Source organism: Polypterus senegalus, chromosome 5 (assembly GCF_016835505.1).
Source record: "Polypterus senegalus isolate Bchr_013 chromosome 5, ASM1683550v1, whole genome shotgun sequence".
In the NCBI taxonomy this organism is placed as follows: Eukaryota; Metazoa; Chordata; class Cladistia; order Polypteriformes; family Polypteridae; genus Polypterus; species Polypterus senegalus.
In genome coordinates this window covers 101925447-101947173 of record NC_053158.1, presented here as the reverse complement: position 1 = coordinate 101947173, position 21727 = coordinate 101925447, and the positions used below count along the sequence as shown (strand labels likewise).

The 21727-nt window shown below is 38.0% G+C and overlaps 1 protein-coding gene across 3 annotated transcripts in view; it reads right to left on the bottom strand.

The window, feature by feature from the left end:
• Positions 1–21727, bottom strand: part of LOC120529404 (calcium/calmodulin-dependent 3',5'-cyclic nucleotide phosphodiesterase 1C-like) — a 697603-nt gene that overhangs the window by 448014 nt on the left and 227862 nt on the right. Inside the window, exon 1 of one of the 3 annotated variants that reach the window (XM_039753173.1) lies at positions 14812–15222. The exons of the other annotated variants lie outside the window; for them this stretch is intronic. Coding sequence (XP_039609107.1) covers positions 14812–14912 — 101 coding nt within the window. The 5' untranslated portion in view covers positions 14913–15222. Of the gene's footprint in view, positions 1–14811; positions 15223–21727 lie in introns of those variants that run through there. 3 annotated transcript variants of the gene reach the window in all.

Here is a 21727-nt window from a genome sequence, read left to right as displayed (position 1 = left end):
CCAGAAAAGCACATAAAGAGGAAGATGGAGAATGGCTTTGGAAGATAAAGGATTGAAGATAAATAGGTAAAAAACAAATTATGAGGTTTAATGATGATCAGGATTCTGAAGTTAGCTGGCAGGGATAGCTTTTGAAAAGTGTGGATACATTTAAATATCTAGGATCGGTGGTAGGCCGAGAAGAAAAAGTAGATGCAGAGATAATCCATAGAGTGCAGTGATGTTGGAACAATAGGAAGAAGGTATCAGGAGTATTGTGTGACTGAAGAATTAAGGCGAAGGTTAAAGGTAAGATTTTTAAGACTGTTGTAAGACCAGCAATGATGTACAGAGCTGAGACATGGGCAGTAAAGGTAGCACAGGAGAAGAAGTTAGATGTGGCAGAAATGAGAATGTTGAGATGGATGTGTGAACTTACAAAAAAAAACAGAATAACAAATGAGATACAACAAAAGTGGGAGAGATATCTAAGATAAATAGGCTGAAATGGTATGGACATGTGATGAAAAGAGACAATGAATATGTGGGCAAAAAAGTGATGGGAATACAAGTAAAGAGGAATAGAAAGTGAGGGAGGCATAAGTGGAGGTGGATAAATGAAGTAATAGAAGATCTGAAAGAAAAATGTTTGTCTAAGAAGGAGGTGCATGACCAAGCTGTATGGAGAAGGTTGATCAAACACATCGACTCCACATAGAGGTGAGAAAAGAAGAAGAAGAAAAAAAAATTCACATTATCCAAAAGCTGTAACCTATTCTAGCAGCCTCAGGCCCAAGCCACAAAACAAATTAGGACAGAGTGCCAATCCACTGCAGGGCCCACATGCATATATTAGAACATTTGAACACTCTAGACAAGATCAGGCAATTCAGCCGAACAAAGCTCGCCAGTCCTATCCACTTATTTCTTCCAAAAAACATCAAGTTGAGTTTTGAAAGTCCCTAAAGTCTTACTGTCTACCACACTACTTGGTAGCTTATTCCAAGTGTCTGTCGTTCTTTGTGTAAAGAAAAACTTCCTAATGTTTTTGCGAAATTTACCCTTAACAAGTTTCCAACTGTGTCCCCGTATTCTTGATTAATTCATTTTAAAATAACATTTTTTTTTTTTTTATTATGGCTCAGCACTTTTAATCCTCCCTCATAATTCATCCCCTTTAGCCATGGAATTAGCCTAGTCGCTCTTCTCTGGACCTTTTCTAGTGCTGCTATGTCCGTTTTGTAGCCTGGAGACCAAAACTGCACACAGCACTTGAGATGAGGCCTCACCAGTGCATTATAAAGGTTGAGCATAACCTCCTTGGACTTGTACTCCACATATCATACTATATAACCTAACATTCTGTTAGTCTTCTTAATGGCTTCTGAACACTGTCGGGAAGTTGATAGCTTAGAGTCCACTATGACTTCTAAATCCTTCTCATAAGGTGTACAGTAATATCGCGCTTCGACTTTCGCGGCTTCACTCTATCGCGGATTTTAAATGTAAGCACATCTAAATATATATCACGGATTTTTTGCTGGTTCGCCGCTTTCTGCGGACAATGGGTCTTTTAATTTAGGTTACATGCTTCCTCAGTTTGATTGCCCAGTTGATTTCATACAAGGGATGCTATTGGCGGTTGGCTTAGAAGCTACCCAATCAGAGCTTGTATTACATATTAACTAAAACTCCTCAATGCTATAAGATATGCTTCCCGCGTGGTGCTTGTTTGCTTCTCTCTATCTTTCTCACTCTCTCTGCCTGACGGAGGGGGTGTGAGCAGAGGTGCTGTTTGCACAGAGGACACGGATGCTCCTCTACAAAATGCTGCTTTATCGCGGTGCTTCTGTATACTTAAAAGCACGTATTGATTTTTTGATTGTTTGCTTTTCTTTGCGAGCGCTCTCTCTGACATTCTCTGCTCCTGACGGTGCTCCTTTATGACGGCGCTCCTTTGAAGATGATATGTTTGCTTTCTTTTAATTGTGAGAAAGAACTGTCATCTCTGTCTTGTAATGGAGCACAGTTTAAACGTTTGACTAAAGGGTGTTATTTCATGTCTAGAGGGCTCTAATAATGTTAACAGTGTGGGAGAGTTTATAAGGGCTTAAAATATACAAAAATAACCATACAAACATATGGTTTCTACTTCGCGGATTTTCACCTATCGCGGGGGGGTCTGGAACGCAACCCCCGTGATCGAGGAGGGATTACTGTACTCTCGATTTTCTGAGCGCCCATTGTATATTCAAACCTAACCTTTTTTTCTTCCAATGTGTAATACTTTACATTTACTGACATTAAATTTCATCTCCCACAAATCTGCCCAAGCCTGTATGTTATCCAAATCCTTCTGCAATGATAAAACGGATTCCAAATTATCTGCCAATCCACCTATCTTGGTATCATCTGCAAACTTAACCAGTTTGTTACTTATATTCATATCTAAATCATTTATATATATATTAAAAATAGCAGCGGCCCTAGCACTGACCCCTGTGAAACATCACTCTTAACAGCAGCCAAATCTGATGAGGTTCCTCGCAACATCACCCTCTGCTTCCTGTGTTTGAGTCATTTCTGCCCCCATCTAAAAAATCACCGTAAACTCCCACTTCTTTTAGTTTGATGCCCATCCTCTCAAGTGGCACCTTATCAAATGCTTTCTGAAAGTCAAGATAAAGAATGTCATATGCTCCACTTTGATCATATCCTTTTGTTGCCTCCTCATAGAGTTCCAGCATGTTAGTAAAACCCGACCTCCCTCTTCTGAACCCTTGCTGACTGTTCAGAATAAATAACTCCTGTCCTTGCCAGGTGTTGCTCAATCTTATCCTTAATAATTCCTTCCATTACTGTAACATAAATATAAAATTAGCAGCACATATTTCTGGGATGTGGAAGAAAGAGTACATGGTAAAAAAAAAAAACAATGCCGACACAAGAAGAATGTGCAAACTTCACACAGAAAGCACTTGGACATGTAATTTGAAACCAGGAACTTGGATTTTGAGACAGCAGAGCTATACTGTAGCTACTACACCATCACAGAAAATATATTATCAGTAGTGTTCAGTAGTGTGTGGGAAATAAATCTACAAATTCCATTTACGAGAGTGCTAACACAATTTTTTATTGCTATTAAATAAAAAAAATACAGAACATGAAAAATTTCAAATAAGGTTCAGTCTCTATATAAACCCTTTCCTGCATCTCTGAAAGATGTGCGAAATAAGATGGTCAAAGCTGTGCTAAGATTATCAGCACTTTGCCTTTGAGGCTAGTTGTTAAGAGCAAAAAACACAGCCCCTGGGGTCAAAAGAAAGCTTTATTGGAAATGTGAGGTCTGTGTCTTGTCAGTTCAGAAGAAAAAAGGAAAATGAAAAGAAAAAAAATATGTACAGTCTGCTCTTTTCAGATGCCCTTGACAAAAAGTGAATGACATCCCAGTGGTGTGGCATATTCCAAAATAAAAGAAGTCCTCTAATCCAATTAAACCCTGCACACAGTTGTTTAACTGAATGAATCACTGGGTTATTCTGCCTTTTATCATGCGTGCGATATGTCTCAAGAAATTGCAGACAAGCTCAGTTTAGAAAAATACCTCTGAAGTATTAGTCATCACCATTCACATGGAATGCAAGATGGTTAATGAATGCTAAACACAATAAAAACATTTTTAAAGACATACATCTGACATTGGCATGAACACCTTATCTGACACACAGTTAAGTAATCTATTTATCTTTATAACTGAGACCATTTTTTTGATTGTCTACTACCTTAAAGCTATTTATATGGGTTGATGGAGAACAAGAGAGACAAATTTATGTGCACTATATATGATTTTACAATGTGATTTTCCACGTCTACTTTTTGCTTTTATGAACTAACAGCTCCCTGGCCATGTTCTATTTTCTAGAGCCTGGTCAGATAACTCTCAAAGCATTTCAACTAACGTTACAGCATGCAATTAATTTTGACCATTTTTTTTTTTTTTTGCTGTAATACAAAGTTCCTTTTTTTGTAAGAAAGAGTTGCAACTGTAAAACATTTATTGGGGTTAAGCAAAACACTAAAGGATACTGTGCCAAGCAATTTGACCCTGAGGGGGCAATAAAGAGCACCACTTCTATTTACACCTCACCCAGAGAGTATTAGAAAGGGCAAATCAAAATGACATTCAGTTTATTTACCCTCTTGAAACAGTAAGACATTCTGTGTTAGAGGATGCTACTGGAACCCTGGAGGAGACAAACTAGTCTACAAAGGCCATATAATGACCTGGAGAGTCACATTTGTTAAGACCTCTGCACAAATGGGTCACTGTTCATTTAGAGTCACTCTCAGACTCTGCTCTGTTGGGCCCTTGAGCATGGCCCTTAACCTGCAATTACTCCGTCCTGGGTATGATGCCCTCCAACCTGCAGGGAAAAACTTGTGGGTTGGTGGCAGAATTGGCACTCCAGCCACCATAAAAATCCTCACATTGTTCCACTCCAGTGTGGTGCTGAGGTATCACCCATTGCATGGCTGCACTCGGGTCCTAATCTGGATCCTGAGTTGGTTTGTGGTGGGTGCGGCAATGCACTGTATCAGTGTGTGCTCCTAACCTCTCTCTCTCTCTCTATTAAAAAAGCTCCTCCTAGTGGTCAGATTGTGTATTTTCTAAGCGTGCTTATAAAACATGGTTGCAGAAATGTAAGTTGTATGTAGTCATATATATATTTTTTCTGTCTAGGACAAAAATTCAGTACAGTGTCTGTATATCCAACTCATTATAATAACTATTCATGGTGGCTCTAAAATCTGTACTAACTTCTACTCTCTCTTCTGTTTCCTTTTCCGGTATCCTTTTGGGGGTGGATTGCACCACCACCATCTAAACAAAGCACCGTGATGTTCCAACAATGATGGATAGATTAAAAGCCAAAAGTCTGTTTGACCATCAACATCAAGTGACTCCATGAGAACCCTAAATGCAAAGAGAACTATTTACTTTATGATAGGTAGAATGCCCAGAGGGGACTGGGCGGTCCCGTGGCCTGGAACCCCTGCAGATTTTATTTGTTTCTCCAGCCGTCTGGATTTTATTTTTTTTGTTGTCCACCCTGGCCATCGGACCTTACTCCTTTTCTATGTTAACTAATGTTGTCTTATTTTAATTTCTTATTTTGTCTTTTATTTTTCTTTTCCTCATTAAGTAAAGCACTTTGAGCTACTTTTTGTGTTTAAATGTGCTATATAAATAAATGTTGTTGTTGTTGTTGCAGTCTGTACTCTGGTCCTCTAAGCTTAAGGTAATGGTGTTCCTACAGTGCGTATTTTAAACTCTCATTAATACCTTGGCCAATGATGTGGGCAGAGTGTGGAGTGGTGGCTCTGAGGCTAGGGATCTGCACTGGCAATCAGAAGATTGCTGGTTCAAACCCCATAAATGCCAGAAGTGATTCCACTCTGTTGGTCCCTTGAGCAAGGCCCTTAACCTGCAATTGCTCTGTCCTAGGTATGATGTTAATATGCATCCCGACCTCCAAGTAGGCCCTCCAAACTACAGGGAAAACTTTGGGGTTGGTGGCAGGATTGGCACTCCAGCCACTGTAAAAAACCTTACACTGTCCCATTCCATCTGAACTAGTGTGGTGCTGAGGTGTAACTCATCGCATGGTTGTTACTCAGGTCCTAGTCTGGGATCCTGAGGTGGTTTGTCATGGGGTGGGTGCGTTAATGTGCTGTATCAGTGCATGCTTCCAACCTCTCCCTTTCCCCTCTCAATGATGTCATTATCTGAGCAGGCTACAAATGTATTAACTAAATTTCTGTGCACACTGCTACTGGAAAAACCATACATTAAGATGTTTATGGCATTTATCACTGCTCCTTCATTTCATTTTAGACTTTTTAATTGATTCCCCAAATAAGCATCAAGCTTATTTATATAATTAATTTTAAGCATTGCCTCACAGTAATTCCTGATTTGATCTAATTATTTTGATATGTAAATTTTAATTCACATTTTAAAAATATATACTTTAAGTTTTTAAAATCATATGATTACCTGATTTTCTCACTTTTGACATTGCAAAGTAGGCATTTTCTCTTGTTCAGGCATTTCTATAAATTACAGGGATACTAAGATGCCTGTGATAGAGATGATGGGCCACTGCTCGCCTTGATCCTAATTGGAAAAAGGCTGTTTGTGATAATAAATGAACAGTGACATCAGCTACCAGGCTAGACTCTATTACAGCTCCTCTGCCATTTCTTATATTTTTTTTCACTTTGCTCCATTAGGAAAAGCCATCAAAGATATATGATGGTATGAAGCTGCTGGCAGATTCACTCGAAGATGAACTGAAATGACGTACAAAGAAATGGCTGCCCAGTTCTAGAAATTCATTGAAACAATACCGAGAGGGTACTTGAACAAAGTCCCCCAAAAATGATTGTCAGGATTATTAAAATTACTGAATGCTTATGTGTTAATGTAAATGACAAGGTTCCTAAGGTCTTTTTCACATGAATCATCAAACCTCCTTGTCTAGTTCAAGGATGCGTAAGGGAAGGTAGGAGCTAGTCCAGATGAAATTAGAAACAGGACAAGAATGAATCCCACATGGAGTGCCAGCCCATTGAAACACACACTCAGGCAATTAATCGAATTAAACGTAACCTAACATACAATTCTTTTGAATGTCAGAGGGTAGGAAAGCAGAGTGAATGGAGAAAACTCTAAGCAGAAACAGCTTGCAAACTGGACGCAAAAAGTGACTGGGAAAAGATTTGATTTCAGGACTCTAAACTGTAAGACAAAAGCAATTCCTGCCGTGCCACGACACACTCTTTACAAGAGAGTAATTTAACTAATTCCTACAAAGGATACTTCCAATTTCAAGCCTTGTATAGTTATGAGAAAAACTTAAGATTCAATAAGCACAGCAATACTAAGAGGAAAACTACTAAATCTTTACTACAGCTCAGTATGACTGAGACTTGTATCATGCAGACAGCATAAGTTAGCTCAATTATACTACCAGTTATACTTTAATCTACAGGAGCGTATGATCATTTAAATAAATTTTAAGAATCAATCTGCCTGTTTTTAATACCCCTTAATTTAATTAGTCACGAAGGGTCCAGGGCATACCTTAGCTACATCAGGCTTAAGTCAGGAATCAACTCGTAACTGCATAATGTGGTCACTCTGAAAGATAACTGTTATTCCACACTGGAACTAGCATAGATCATGTGTTACATCCATGAAGGCTGAATGTTCTCCAATGAATCTGACTTGTTTATTGGAATCTGTAGTGCACTTCAAGGTCATTTTAGTTTTAGAACAGGATTCATTTCCCTCATTTAATATATAAGTAGTTGCTGAAAATGAACAGGATGCACATTAACAAGATGCTCATTGCTGCTTGCTTTACAGTAGATGGACCATGATGTTTTATGAGGTCTCATAGACCAACCACAACTAATTTAAGAAAAGTAGCTTAGAATAAACACCATTGTTATCACTAAACGGATACACAATGACATACACAAGGCTGGGAAGTTTAACCAGAAACAACTGGGATGCTTCTCATTTCTTATTCTTCGTATTGTGATTATTTAGGAATACTCAATGTGATCATAATAACATTTTCTTGATTCTTAAGCAGGCAAGCATGATGGAAGTTGTAATTAGGTAAATTGGCCCTGTGTGAGTGTGCATCCATGTGAGTGTGAGTGATAGGCCCCGCATTCATTCCTACTTTGTACCTGATCATGCCAGTGCAGCCTCAAGATCCTGCTGATTCTGAATCAGATGAAGTGGGGTAATACTGTAATTATTAAATGTCTTGTGTGTTTAACCTTGTCTGTTATTGTTATGTTGTCATATCACAAACAAGTATCTATTAAAATCCATCCATCCATTATCCAACCCACTATATCCTAACTACAGGGTCACGGGGGTCTGCTGGAGCCAATCCCAGCCAACACAGGAAGGCAGGAAACAAACCCTGGGCACACACACACACACACCAAGCTCACAATAAGAACAATTTAGAATCACCAATACACCTAACCTGCATGTCTTTGGACTGTGGGAGAAAACCAGAGTACCCGGAAACAACCCACGCAGACACGGGGAGAACATGCAAACTCCACACAGGGAGGACCCAGAAAGTGAACCTGCGTCTCCGAACTGTGAGGCAGCAGCACTACCCACTGCGCCACCGTGCCGCCATCTATTAAAATATTACATGTAATTGGAAAAAAAAATACTTCCAAAGATTATTCTGTTAATTTGTATGTTCATAAAGTCTGACCCAGCTAAACTGTGGCCTAGTGATTAAAAATCTTGACTTAAAATCACAAAGTTGAAGCTCAAAAGTCACCTGCAGTGTGAAAGTACTTGTCTATTTCATTTGTTAATGCAGAAATGCATGAAGAAATAACAATAAAGTCTGTTGGATAGTAAATACGGTGATTGATTCTTTACGTAAAATGAATACAAATAGAATGATTTGCACTTACGTATGAAAAAAGCAAATTTAGACAGCTTTAATAAAACTTAATCATTTAATATGAAAATACATTTGAGTTGACTGGCACCCTCTGCTGGGATTGTTTCTGCCCTGCATCCTAAGACTGCTGGAATCGGTCTAGAGAAACCACTCAGGATAAAGGGCAGTTTAAAAAAGATGGATGGGTGGATATCTGGATAGCCCCAGAGTTCAAATCCTAGCTCAATTATCATTTATGTGACACTTGCATGTCAATGTGGGTTCTCCTCCAAGTACTCCAGTTTTGAACCCAAAGCTGTGTATGTAAGGAGTGTGTCTGAGTGAATTATGTTGTGTAACTGGACGGTAGGCTGGTTTCCAACCCCAAGGGCTAGTTCACTCTTTGTGCAATTGCTGTCAGAACATCAGAATGGACACCAGCTTCTTACAACCCTAAACTGGATATGTTGCTTAAAAAATGGATGGATGAAAGGCAATTACAATTTGATGGATTTTTGTTGTTACTATAAAGGAAAACAACCTGTTTGGTAATATTTCTCCTTCTATTAGATTTTAGGGTGTTTTACACAAAATAAGGAAAGAATTGTGAGAGGATATGAATTTAAATTCAGCTTAAAATTTTTAAAACAGTTATACATTATGTGCTCCCTTGAGCATGATCTGCCTACATTTGGAGTGATGCATGTCTGTGTGTTTGTGTGTGTGTGTGCATATGTGGATGAGAGTCTGTGAACGCAATAACTCAAAAGTAAATCACTCAATCTGAATAAAACTTGGCACTGTGATTAGAATTGTAAAATGCAAGAAGCCTATTGACTTTGAGCAATATTGCTCTGGTGGAGTTTGCTCTGCAGAGATAATGATATTGCATTTTGTGTGCAAATTGGCCTGCCATATTTTACTGCTAAAAATCACAGCTTTATGCAGGGGAAATCATGTGGTGGACACATCATATTTTTCCATATTAAAAATAATCAGGGTTTACTGGGAGGCAAACACAAAATTAAACTTTTAACAGTGAGGAGCAATCAGCAGTGATATAAGGAATACTGTATGATTCAGACTGTTATGTAGCTATTTTTTAAGCCTATACAGTATTTGATGGTAAAACACTGATAAAGGCACAAACACACGCACACATATTATATAATTATATAGACAATTGGCACTGTAGCATCTGCTTTGTCATTATCTGCTTGGAGGTTTTGTGTTCTCCCCATGATTGCTTGGGTTTTCTCTCCAAATCCTTAAAAAAAATAAACATTAGACTAATATTTGCTAGCTACAAGTCCTTTGGAATTTTCCCAATTGAAAAATAGTATCATTGGCTTATACATGTATTAAGCACTCAAAGGTAAATGTTATCTGGTCTTGGTGATTTATTACATTTCATCCGAGGGAACCTAACCAGCACTTCACCTTCTACAATTTCCAAATCACGAAGTGCCTCCTAAGTGGTCCCTTTTACTGATGGGAGATTATTGACTTTTTTATAAGTTTAAACTTCAAAATGCCTATTCAGAGGACTTGTTATTTTACTGATTCTATTTTTTAGTTTATCTTACCATTTCTATTACCACTCACCTCCCCCTTGACTGTTTTTACTACTAAATTACTGAAAGGATCCCTTTAGGTTATCTTTCACTTTTTCTGCAATATTTCTCTCCAAGTGCCTTTTAGGCTTGCTAATACCATGCTCTTATATGCCCTGCTGTTAACAATGGAGGTAGTAGCCTTTAGATGCCTTATATAGCTATTTTTTCTTTCCAACTTCTTTTTAAGCTCCTTATTTATCCAATGCATTTTTTTATTTGCCTACTACTCTTAAATTTTGGGATAAACTTGTCCTGCATTATATGTAAAATAATTATAAGCCAATGTCCCATATCTCATCAACGGTTTCCTCTCTTAAAAGCCTACCCAATGTATCTTACTTACGCTTCTGCTCAAAACTTGCCCTATTAGAATTAAACTTAACAGTTTTAGTTCTTGAGTAGGCACTCAAATCATTGTGATATATGATATATATTGGGTCACTATATCCCAAACCTGCGGTGGGCTGGCGTCCTGCCTGGGGTTTGTTTCCTGCTTTGTGCCCTGTGTTGGCTGGGATTGGCTCCAGCAGACCCCATGACCCTGTAATTAGGATATAGCAGGTTGGATAATGGATGGATGGATATATCCCAAACATTCAATCACATTTATCCCTAGAATGCTGTCCTGATTATTACAGATTACTAAATTTAGAAAGGTATCTACACTTGTTGCTATTTTAACATACTATGTTAAAAAAGTAGTCATTCATTACATCCAAAACCTTTTTTTTCTTGTTCTCTGCTACTTGAAAGGTTAATGTTTGTGTAATTAAAGTTTCGCATGACCACATTATCTCCCTCTATATTAGGTTATGGTGCGGCACAGCAGAGCAGTGGTCGTAATAAGGAGACTGGAGTTCATGTCCTGAGTCCTCCCTGCATGGAGTTTATATGTTCTCCCTGTGTTTGTGTGGGTTTCCTCCAGAGAGTCGGGTCTCCTCCCACAGTCCAAAGATACACAGGATAGATAGACTGGCGATACTAAATTGGCCCTGGTGTGTATGTGGTTGGGGTCAAGTGTGTGCGTTTATGTGCGTGTGTGTGTGTGTATGTGTGTGTGTGCGTGTGCATGTGTGTGTGTGTTCGCCCTGTACAGGGTTTGTTCCTGCCTTGTTACCTATGCTTGCTGGGATAGGATCCAGCACCAAACCAGTTCAGGACTAAGTGGGTTAGAAAATAACGGACTGACATTTTGTTATTAAATATTATTAAATGAAGTATATTAAAATTATTGTCTACCTTGGGAGACTATAACACACACCTAGTATATATACTACATATATTACATGTGTGTATATATTACATACTATATATAAATATACTTCTATACACTATATGATGCTGTTTATGAACTTTTATCTTATGGAAGGTATCCACTTTAAAATTAAAAAATAAGATACTTGAAATCAATAGCCATCTTATTCTAACATTACGCAAATTAATTCAAACATTTTTACAATCACATTGAGACTCCTTTCGCAATGTTAGGCAAAAGAATAATTGAGATACCAAACACGCATTTTAAATTTCTAACAAAACAGTATTGAATAAGATTAATTTTGAACTGAGGCCTCTATCAATCTGAAGCCTCAACATTTTTGTCCAGGTATGTTTTCTGTAGTTGTTTTTTTTTGCTCGTTTTTACGGGCATAACAAATGCGTGCACAGCAAAGCAATTAGCAATGTAAAATGAAGCCACACGTTGCATTTATCAATCATAGCCATGAAGTATGACATTAATGTTCCCTGAAATTTTTTTTCACCAAATGGCAGCTGTCCAGTTCATTTTGCAAGCTGGTGATTAGTGGCAGCACATACAGTCTCAGTGGAATAATTCATCGCTCATAACAGGGATTAAACATCAAGACAGGAAACATGGTTTAGAATCACATCAAGCCAGTTTATGCTGCATGCAAAGTCACAAAGCAAATCTGCATCTTGCCCTAAGCTTCGCTAAATCTATCAGTTCTCTCGATATCCCACCATACCAACTTCAATCAATCCTTCTGTGTATTTTCAGACAGCTGGTATGACGTTAAATTGAAAATTTGAGCCGAGACCAAGCTCCGCCTTAACTTTTACTTTTGGAAACACCTAATTGTACAAGAGGCCACCAATCAAATTCCACCTGCGTGGGCGCCAACAATGAACCACAATGAACTTTTCCTAATATCCAACAGTCTTGGGGGGTGAGACATGTTGTCTTCTACTTCACAAAGGATTATTTTGGCTTGTCAGTATTGTACTTGAATACTAAGAGGTAGCGTTAGTGATACATTTGTCTAAATATATTCATTCTCGCTCATCAAGTGTGCTCAACCTTGCACACCTGATTGCTGCTACCCAACATACAATTTACTTGTCTTGGATTCTGGCTGCAGTTTCAAGACTATGTTTCCCCTAAACATCTCTTTCTTAACTAATGTCTGTACTGGCCCTCCTAAATGCTTTGTGCTATCAGTTTTTAAATACAAGTGGTATGCGATTCACACTGTATTTGCAGAGCATTAGTTCCTCAGAAAACCTCACAGTAAAATGTCCATCTATTCATTGTCTACATAGACTTTTCTACTGGCTAGGTCAAGAGGGGCCATCAGTGTTGTAAGCAAGGTAGAAGGAATGCATGAAAATTCTGAACCAATTTAACATTGTCACTTAAACTAATATTAAGAAAATGTACCGACGTAGAGCTGAAGGAAAAACCTTTACAACTTCTTGATTGTGCAAATTCCTCACGTAGCATGGCAAACTAGTAACTTAACAAAAATCCCTGGAGCTGTGAAGCAGATCCTTTAGCCACTGTACCACCCTTTTAAAATATATTTTGGAACTTACATTATACTGTTTATACATATACGTATCTGAATAATGCATGGTTTACTTTTTTATTAATACATGTTGGACATGTCATAGTGATGGATGTTTCTAAATGAATGTGTAATGATGCAGTACTTAGCGGAACATTGTGAGCAGGGAGCTTTAATAATTATATAACACTAATCTATTGAGGGATGAATAGAAATAACGCAACACATTGAATAAATGTCTTCTAAAGAAATTAAAATTGCAAAGTTACCATATTGTTAAAAATATGTTTTCAGAACCTGAACTAGAAAGGCAGCCTGTACTTGAGTGCAATCTAATGCTAAAGACCCATCAACAGGTTGAACAAATATAGCCATATGAGGGAAATAGTTACATACATTAATGAATCGCGGAGAGCCGTGGAAAACCTGAGAGCATTTAGATTTACTGGGGGATTAATGTTTTTTGATGCCTGTCCAGACAGCATCTTGTAGGAAAATAGATGAAACGGGAGGCTGACATTGATGGTTACACTTAGATGACTCTCAAGGGTAAGCAATTGAACAATTTTGACAGACAGACTAATAAATAGATGAATAGATATTACTCAGAAAATCAAATCATAAGGCAAGCCTGAACCTTTTTTTTTGGCATATTGTTATTGGGCACCTGATCCCTTTCTGCGTAGATGGATTTTAATTTTTATCAACTTAAATTTTCCTTCTGCTCTTTTAGAATACAAGGAGGTGGAATTGCCTCATAAAATCCCATGAATAAAATTTGACTGAAATACAGAAGAGAATGACTGGAAACTGTTGAAAACTTGTCTATGTAACACATTAACACTTAACTTTAAGGACGGTAAAATAATTTATTGTTATTTCTTGATGTATGATGTTTTAAAGAAAACCAGAAATCAGAATATAATAGAAGATTCCTTATCTAACAGATGTAATACAGTTTTGGAATTTTTTTTCTTTTCTAGTGATAATAAACTTAGAATTAATTCTTTATAAATACAATTGCTAGCCTTTACTTTTAAATATTAAGCATGTGTGGGAAATGATGACCTTATCATTCCTTTCAGATATCCGTAACTTAAATTTGTTGTCTTTGTCCTTCTATTTTATTTTATAATTATTTTTCATTTATGGTGCTACAGCCACATATAAGAATTACCAGAAATGTGTAAATTTCCATCAATAACTTCAAGATGAGTCATCATAATACAAAAAAAAAAATTAATAAAATGCAAATATCTACTTTGTTTGCAACTTTTATCAGATGTGGAGATTTCTGAGGGTAAAGTTAACACAACAACTGAAGTGATAGTTAATGGAAAGGCTGAAGCTCAGATAAAATAATAATAACAATGACTTATTTCTATGGAAAATAAATGGTCTCTCTCTCTCTTTCTCTCACTCTTACACTCATCAAAATTAATTAAAATCTGCAATTTAATGTTCAAATATTTTTACTGATAAACATTTGGTTCTTTTACATACAGTATATAATTAATTTAAAGAATTTCTGAGCTGGTCTGTGTTCTTTAAGTTCACTTTAATGTTTTTCCTTTCATTGATATTCTTAGATGTTGCTGTGTGGTCTTTTAATATCTATGTGTATTGAAAATAAATTCTAAATGAGAACTATGTCGTTTTTTAGGCTTACTCCTATTCTCTGTTACCCTGGCTTAAAACCATGCTCTTAAAAATTCTACTTCAACAATTTCAAGTTTTATATTAATTGAAACTTTCTGAAAATGAACAATTGACAACTAGAAAAAATTAAAATGCTGATAGTCAAGACTTGGAAAGTTTCCTATCAGTCTAAATTTAACTAGATATTCACAAAGCAGAAGACAATAAGTGATCATTACATACAGATAATAAAGCAGAGAAAAAAATAATACTTACAGTCCTCGGAGCCGCAGCCAGATTTTTTCAATTTGCTCTGGTTGGAGGTACTTCAGAGAGTTGCTCTCAAACTCTTCAATTTCCTTGGTGGGAGACTCCATGGCTTAAAAAGTTAATTCCTCCAGTATGGTTAGACAAAGCCCTTAAATCTGTGACAAAACAGTTAACATTTTTTTTTTCTATTTGCTCTAGAAGTATTCTTACGTGTTCCCTTCTGCAGTGTATTGTGTGTCAGTGGTGCAGGCTGCAGGTACACATTAAGTGTGGCAGTGATACTGTGCCATATTCCCTCATGAATATAATGTAGGGGATTAGGTGCTGATCTCTGGACTGAAAGCCACTACAGATATTTGTGGTAAGCCTGGGATGCAATCAGTAATACCGGCTGAAGGCTCTTTATCGGTAGAAAGGAAAGAGGGCTGGGGGTGGGGGGAGGTTAGGGTGTGTGTGGGGGGGAGTAGGGGGAAGCCTCCTGACAACTGAACTGCTGCTGTGGCGTCTGAGTAAGAGGGCGGGATCCACAGGCACCAGCGCAGTTCAGCCCCTGTGCTTCTCACATTCCTGTTTACTAGAGAATGACAACATCCCTGGCAGCCATTCCTCAGCCCCAGGAATGGATCCCGATAGGCAAGAACTGACATCGAGGACCTGTCATCTGTCAAAAGGCTACTGATAGTGGCTCCATAAAATCTAGCAAGGCAAAGAATTCATTTTTTTCTAGAGGGGTTGACACACATAGATTGATTCTTGTTACAATCCATCCAGGCTCTCCATGAAAGAAGGAAAAAAAAAAAAAACATTCCGGTGATTCACCCAGGATGGCAGCTGTGAAGTGGCAGGTGGCTAATCAAGGTGCAAGGTTACAGTTTTAATTATTTGCTCGTTCCTTTTTTTTCAGGATATGCTAGATTGCAGGATCAATAAATGTTACATGAAACATGATTACAAATATTATATAGCACATGTATCCTGCAGGTACATCATTTCATTTTTATAAAACAACACTACAGCTGATAAAACGTGTCATTAGTTGATTTCTTTTTCTTCTTTTATTTCAAGGTGTTCAAGTGCATTCATTAAGAAGTATTATAATGCCTGGTGAGTTAGGTAGAAAGCACAGCAATTTATGTCAGATGAGTTGACCAAATTGTGTAGTTTTTAAGCCAGACACATTGATTTGCAACCAACAAACAGAATAAAATCTATGGGATAAAAACTATTATAAAGGTAAACAGGACTGTACAGTGCAGTCATTATTTCCTATAGCACTGGCCATTCCTATTATAAGTCATCACAATTTTGACACTGATATATATTTAGACAGCATAAATCCAACCAGGCTAACATTAAATATAAAATTATATATTAAAGTATAATAATAACATGTACACCATGATCCTGAATTAGAATAAGCTCATTTGAGATTGTTATGTTAGTAAAAAAAACACAGATACAATCAAGACCTCTCTACTCGTTTTTTGATTCTTTGTTGATAGATGTTTGATATACCATATAAGTTAAAACAATTAATTATTTAGTTATAGTTACATTCACAAGCTGCAAATGAAGTTTAAGCATAATAATATCTTATGTAAATTATGCAAACCTGTTTATAAACCAGCTAAGCTATAAACTGAAACAGTATAAAAAAATCTACCATTGTTCCTAATATTATATAACATAGTGACCATGGCGCTACCCTCTCAGGGCAGCCATGTGTCTGGAGATACAAACCCCTCAAAAGACTGTCCCTATTTTCTACCTGCAGCTGTACTTTGCACTACTCTATTCCGCTTTGAAATGTTATAATCTACTCTAAATTCATTTCTGGTTATCCTTACTCAATAAAGCATTTGTCAGTTCACTTTATGCTTGTTTGTGTAAATTTTCTTAAAGATATCTTGCTTTTATATGTGTGACCTTTGTATTACAGTTTTTTTTTAATCATTGAAACACTACGGCTGATTCTTTTAGCCAAATAACTGTCAAATCATGTATTCAGTTGCCAAAAGAAACACACTTTCCCAAAACTCTTAACACAGCTTTCTGGTTTTGATGCATGTTGCAGATGCACAAACCTTAGGAACAAATCCCTCAAAACAAGCACAGGCAACACAATGTTCTCATTTTAAAAGCTCTACAACTCAATACAGTCAACTCAGATTATCTAAACCTGAACTCATTAATGACACAACTCTACTGGTATGAACACTAAAAAGCAAAATTCTACACACAATTCAGAACCATAGAATGAATAAATAGGGCCAAGCATTTCTTTGTGTGGTTTGGAACAATGAACGTGCCTGTTGTCAACTGAGCAAGAGATACGCATTGTGAACATGGTAGCTGCTAACAATATAATCCGTCTTCCAAAATGTCAATGCAGGATTATAGAAGGCATTTTCACGGAATGGATAAAATCAGTAATGTAACCATTGACCGTGTCATTAAAGATAACTAAATCCGAATGAAGCAAGTGTACTTTGTTCCTTTTGAAAGAAGTGAAACATTACCAGTTAAATTAAATTCCATAATAAGTTATATACATTAGTGCAATAAGTGATCCATGGCATCAGGAAAATTTTAATAAATAATCAGTCGGGTGTGGGTGTGTGCAGGCACGCTTTGCTCCGTAGGTGATTGGGGTAGTTGGCTGATCACACCACATACACGTGCAGAGGCTGTTGGATCGGTCAGATGCCTCAATTGTACCTTAGAGGGAGCGTCACATCCGCGCTGAGTTAAACAGGCGATTTACAGTATAAGCTGCCTGCACAGCAGAAAGAGAAATGAAAAGGAAAAGAACAAAGTAGTAAAAAGAACAGAGGGTAAAAGAAAAGAGTGCTAGAAGGCAGAAGGATAGAAAGAAACTGGTGCAGAATTGAAGGCACGCAGCCAGGAGGAGAGCCCCTTAGGGTAGAATGAGCTCGACTCGTGGGGGGCTGAAGATAGTCACTCCCACTAAGCATGTCCTGGAATTGTGAAGTGACACGATGCTTGCTCCAGAAAAAGTCCGGAGAAGGGCAGCAGGAGCTGAAGGAGCAGATGAAGGCTTGGTGCAGCGCCCTGCTGGGAGCAATGGACAGCAGGGACCCAAGCTTAGGAGAGATGGGGTTTAGCAACGTAACCTGCTGGGAGCTGTGGACAGCAGGAACCTGGACCTAGGAGAGAAGGTTAGCTGTGCCTGTTGGTTGGGTGTCTCCGCTGCTGCAAGATCCTGTGAGAGGAAACGTTGAAGATTTTTAGAAGAAGGCGCCAAGGCTTGATTTTAAAAGACTGAGTCCTGCCCTAGTGAGTTTAACCTTGTTTTTATTGATATATTTATTTGAACTGATTTTTGGCCTCCACAGACTCACTGGCTTTTACTGGATTATTTACTTTAGAAGACTGTACTGCACTGTTTTAGACACTGTTTATTTGGAATTGTTTTTAATAAAAGCATTGTTCCCTTTTTGCACTTCCCCCTTGCCGCATGTAAGTGTGTCCTCATTCTCCCAGCTTATCTCAGTTATGAGTATTGATGATCTGGCTTTAAGAGCCTCCCCAGATGGAGCAGGTAGCAAGGAGCCCTCCTGGACCATCACAAGTAGATGGTGCACTTTTATATGTATTGTACTACAGTAATGTATTGTGTATTACAGTACTGTATTACAGAATTTATGTCCATTTGCAGATAACACCATCACATCCTTTTGCAGAAAATATTTCACATTGAGTTAAAGGAACATTTCTACAAGCTCATTTTCATAAATGTGGCAGCCTTCAACCTCACATAATGACAGAGAAGAGGGTGGAACATCATTGGTCAGTAAACCATTCCTCAAGGCCCTGGTCAGTATGGTGACACTATCCTGATGTGTATTACCATAAGCATTCAAGGGGTCCTCCACCACCACACAACCCTAGACTTATACAACCCAACACATTTTCTACATAGCCATAGTCATCTGCATAACAATACCTTTAAACAGGAGCAGAAGGAGCCAGGGCCACAAGAGCAGTCACTTGTTGATATCTGGAGCGATGTCAGTTTTCACTGTACTGCTGTGGTGCTTGGGTGGTTCACTGATTATCCAAGATTTTCAAATCTATTTCTTTCACCCTATTCCACATTCCTCAACTCCACAAAGGAGTTTATTCTCAGTTTGGAGATGGAAGGTTTATGATTGAGACCAGTATGTGCATGAAAACATTCTCCAGGTGATGAAAGAAGCCTGTGGGAATATCATAATTGAATCTATACAGGGTGGATTAAGTAAACCAGAGGTTACTCCCCTTGCTGCCTGGCCAAAGGCAACATTGTATGTAATGTCAATGAAATCATGTGGCCTGACCCAGTCTAAAGGCACAATCCAGAAGAGGAATGATACAATACAGTGTAAATGCATAAGTTACTGTAATCGTGTGCCATTTTGCTCTGAACATTTCACTAATGTGTTTAACCAGAGGACTTTTCTGTTGTATGTATTTTTTTTATACTTTTTTTCAAATCACGTGTGTATGTTAGACATTACAGTAAGAGAATGATATAATATACTGGTCTTATTGTATCTGCACACTTATACATTATCTTTATTCTGTGTCATTGGCAGTTTGTTATAGTGATGTTTTGAGCTGGTTACCAGTGTGTATTAGTGTTCAGAAATGTTTGAATGCATTTCTTGACTTGTGTGTCTTCATAGGGCAGAGTCTGATTTAGACAGACGATAACAGGGTTTTGACTCATATATTTACTAGGCTAGGCTAACCCTCCTCAGGGTTTGCACCAACCAGTGTGTTTCTTTGTGTCGTTCCATAGCCTGGATAAATGAATAGGGTTACATTAGGAAGGGCATCCAGTGTAAAATTTTGCCAGATCAATATGCAGACAATGATACAGATTTCCATACTGGATCAGTTGAGGCCTGGGTTAACAATAGCCAACATCAGTACTGTTAGCCATCAAGGTGCTGGCAGAAATTGGGCTACTGTTGGCCAAAGAAGGAGAAGAAGAGAGGAGAGACGTGTCTGGAGGCATGAGGGGAGGAGGAGGCTAAAGAGAGTGACTGGGGGAAGGAACTTTGAATGTTGGCAGTATAATTGGTAAGGGGATAGATAGATAGATAGATAGATAGATAGATAGATAGATAGATAGATAGATAGATAGATAGATAGATAGATAGAGTGGTGTGAAAAACTATTTGCCCGCTTCCTGATTTCTTATTCTTTTGCATGTTTGTCACACAAAATGTTTCTGATCATCAAACACATTTAACCATTAGTCAAATATAACACAAGTAAACACAAAATGCAGTTTTTAAATGATGATTTTTATTATTTAGGGAGAAAAAAAATCCAAACCTACATGGCCCTGTGTGAAAAAGTAATTGCCCCCTGAACCTAATAACTGGTTGGGCCAACCTTAGCAGCAATAACTGCAATCAAGCGTTTGCAATAACTTGCAATGAGTCTTTTACAGCACACTGGAGGAATTTTGGCCCACTCATCTTTTCAGAATTGTTATAATTCAGCTTTATTTGAGGGTTTTCTAGCATGAACCGCCTTTTTAAGGTCATGCCATAGCATCTCAATTGGATTCAGGTCAGGACTTTGACTAGGCCACTCCAAAGTCTTCATTTTGTTTTTCTTCAGCCATTCAGAGGTGGATTTGCTGATGTGTTTTGGGTCATTGTCCTGTTGCAGCACCCAAGATTGCTTCAGCTTGAGTTGACGAACAGATGGCCGGACATTCTCCTTTAGGATTTTTTGGTAGACAGTAGAATTCATGGTTTCATCTATCACAGCAAGCCTTCCAGGTCCTTAAGCAGCAAACCAACCCCAGACCATCACACTACCACCACCATATTTTACTGTTGGTATGATGTTCTTTTTCTGAAATGCTGTGTTCCTTTTACGCCAGATGTAACAGGACATTTGCCTTCCAAAAAGTTCAACTTTTGTCTCATCAGTCCACAAGGTATTTTCCCAAAAGTCTTGGCAATCAGTGAGATGTTTCTTAGCAAAATTGAAACGAACCCTAATGTTCTTTTTGCTTAACAGTGGTTTGCGTCTTGGAAATCTGCCATGCAGGCCATTTTTGCCCAGTCTCTTTCTTATGGTGGAGTCGTGAACACTGCCCTTAATTGAGGCAAGTGAGGCCTGCAGTTCTTTAGACGTTTTCCTGGGGTCTTTTGTGACCTCTCGGATGAGTCGTTTCTGCACTCTTGGGGGTAATTTTGGTCGGCCGGCCACTCCTGGGAAGGTTCACCACTGTTCCATGTTTTTGCCATTTGTGGATAATGGCTCTCACTGTGGTTCGCTGGAGTCCCAAAGCTTTAGAAATGGCTTTATAACCTTTACCAGACTGATAGATCTCAATTACTTCTGTTCTCATTTGTTCCTGAATTTCTTTGGATCTTGGCATGATGTCTAGCTTTTGAGATGCTTTTGGTCTACTTCTCTGTGTCAGGCAGCTCCTATTTAAGTGATTTCTTGATTGAAACAGGTGTGGCAGTAATCAGGCCTGGGGGTGGCTACGGAAATTGAACTCAGGTGTGATACACCACAGTTAGGTTATTTTTTAACAAGGGGGCAATTACTTTTTCACACAGGGCCATGTAGGTTTGGATTTTTTCTCCCTAAATAATAAAAACCATCATTTAAAAACTGCATTTTGTGTTTACTTGTGTTATATTTGACTAATGGTTAAATGTGTTTGATGATCAGAAACATTTTGTGTGACAAACATGCAAAAGAATAAGAAACCAGGAAGGGGGCAAATAGTTTTTCACACCACTGTAGATAGATAGATACTTTATTAATCCCAAGGGAAAATTCACATACTCCAGCAGTAGCATACTGAAAAACTAAAATATTAAATTAAAGAGTGATAACAATGAAGGTATAATAGATAGACAATAACTTTGTATAATGTTAA